This window comes from Lipotes vexillifer, unplaced genomic scaffold (genome assembly GCF_000442215.2).
Source record: "Lipotes vexillifer unplaced genomic scaffold, Lipotes_vexillifer_v1.1 scaffold916, whole genome shotgun sequence".
Lineage (NCBI taxonomy): Eukaryota > Metazoa > Chordata > Mammalia > Artiodactyla > Lipotidae > Lipotes > Lipotes vexillifer.
The window spans coordinates 6,588,930-6,591,202 of record NW_006798383.1 but is presented as its reverse complement, the minus strand read 5'-3'; the positions used below and the strand labels follow the sequence as shown (position 1 = coordinate 6,591,202).

Genomic DNA, 2,273 nt, shown 5'->3' with positions numbered 1-2,273 from the left:
TTTCCCTGCTTCTTTCCATTAGAGAGAGAAAAAAAAAAACAAACCTTTCTTGCTCCTATAGTTTTTTTTTTCTCTTATGAGTTTATTCCTCTTTTTCTCAAAAACCCTTGCTGAAACATTGGGCTTCAAGTGTTCATGGTCAAAGAGCAAAGTGTTTGTTCTAACAATATACAAGAAGGGAAGTCCTCAGAGGCTGGATCTGCTGGTCTGGAGGGCTGGGCATGGTTTGAGGGTGTATAATGACCAGAGCAAGCTGTGGCAGCATCACCTGGAGACAGCTCTAAGGAGGGCACACTGCTGCAGAACATGCATAGAAGAAAGACAGACTGATCACCCTGGGATTTTTTTAAATCTAGCAGTAATCAAAAACTGACCCCCAGGAAACATGGAACCTGAGAATTCAAGAGCCATCAAGTTGGCAGAACTTATCTCAGGAGTGGGGTTTCCTGAGAGAGTGCTGGAGGGTTAGACTGTGACACAGCAGATTGGCAGATTTCTTCCTCCTTTTCACCTGTGCCCTACCAGGAGTCTTAAAACTGGATTTCAGCGTAATTCAGTAGGGCTCACTCTCTGTCTGGGGAGGAAGCATGGGAAGCCAACAGCTAGGTATAGAGAGTCTCAGGGTCATTGCTAAGTTCTACTGTTTATTGTGGAGGGAATTTCCCAGGAAATTAGATAAACCCATGGGGCCACCATTGTGATCCATTTCTCTCCTTGTTTCCTCCTGTCTGATGACCCTAGGACTTGAAGCTGTAAATGTTCCCATCTAGACCCTGCATTGCTGACTCTGATGGATAAATTATTATATAAGCATTCATGCTTCACTCTGATGTGATAATGCCAAATCACCTAGAACGTCCTATGACTGTTAATCTGGTACCTGGGGAAAAAAATGAGTACTTAAAGGGAAACGGAGCCCTCTCTTTAAATGAACATGGGAACGTTCTGTGGCTGTATTAAGGTGAAATTTAAATGTGCTGCCAGGCTCATATCAGAGGTAATAATAATGATGGCCCCGCATCTGGTGTCCAGTTTTCACAGTGTGCTTCCTCTTATTTGGGGAGACGGTGAGAAATGCGTAATTGCTTTGGGTTAAAAAGAAAAAGGCTTTTCTGTCTTCAAGTCCAGAGAAGTGTTCACCCTATTTACTTCTAAAGCTTCTGAGTGCATTTTTGTGGGCCATTTGGTTTCCAATCCCATTTCCATGGGGTATGAAGCATAGCCGCTGTTTGCTTTATTAAAGTAACAATCCCTCCTTCGCCAGGAAGAGCTCCCAGCACATTACACCCTCTCTGACACCTTTCCATTGCCAGTGTCATTAAATGAGTAAGTGTTACACGTTTTCTCTTAGGAGAGTAGCTTTACCCTCCCCTTCCTCCCCTTCTACTCAACCTGGTGACTCATCTCTCCGATTGCAAAGAGCAAGACACGCCACTCCACCTTCAACGCCAAAGCGGGGATCTGCTGGGGCTCAATTTGCCATTTAAGGAAAACCCCCAAAGGCTACAGGCGACCTGCTGATCAGGAAAGAATTTCGCTCTTGTCAAGTGCATCCTCCTCCATGACCACTAACTTTGTGTTTTTTTTCTTTGTTGTTCTGTTTCCTATTTTGCCAGGAAGTATTTCCATAGTTGCTGAGAATCAAAGCACAAAAGAAATCCCTACCTATGTAAATGTTTGACTGGAGGACGCCAGTAAAAACAAAAACAAACAAATAAAATAAAAACAATCAAAATCTAAACAAACAAACAAACAAACACTCACTGCATCGGGACTTTTTAATTCTTCAGACACAGACAACAAGGGTTTTTAGCTTTAAGCCTGTGCATGTGGACAGTACCTTGAGAACATGCTTGGAGGGGCAGTGTACAGGTGCTCTATTTTAATGGAAAAAACACTCCCCTCCCCCTTTCTTCTCCTCTCTCTTTTTTCTGATTGGTTGTGTTTGTAGAAAATTCCTAACATATGTAGGCCAAGGAAATCTGCATGTATTTTTGGAAATATTCTTGGCTCTAGACTTAACAGCTATTTTAGCACTACAGGCTGATGGGTGGATTAGCTACCCCAGCCCTTTTCACAAGACACAAAGACATGCACAGGAGTTTGAAACCCTGGGCTGTTTCTCTGTTCCACTTTACTTGTTGCCATTTTCCCCTTCTTAGTTATCTTCGGGAGCTCTGTTGGCCGGCAGGGGCCACAGGTTGCCTTCTCCATTCTGTACGGCCACAGGGACAAAGAAGCAAGTTCAAGTTCCATGGATGCAGGCAGAATAG

General features: G+C 43.6%; 1 protein-coding gene across 3 annotated transcripts in view; it reads left to right on the top strand.

Annotated features, from left to right (window-relative positions):
- Window positions 1–1,701, top strand: part of SORCS1 (sortilin related VPS10 domain containing receptor 1) — a 275,703-nt gene extending 274,002 nt beyond the window's left edge. For 2 of the 3 annotated variants that reach the window (XM_007470452.1, XM_007470451.1), the window contains one exon: window positions 1,352–1,701. In XM_007470452.1, coding sequence (XP_007470514.1) covers window positions 1,352–1,487 — 136 coding nt within the window. In that variant the 3' untranslated portion in view covers window positions 1,488–1,701. Of the gene's footprint in view, window positions 1–1,264; window positions 1,327–1,351 lie in introns of all 3 variants that reach the window. The other variant, XM_007470450.1, reaches the window with a different exon arrangement.
- Window positions 1,702–2,273: the final 572 nt, after the last annotated feature.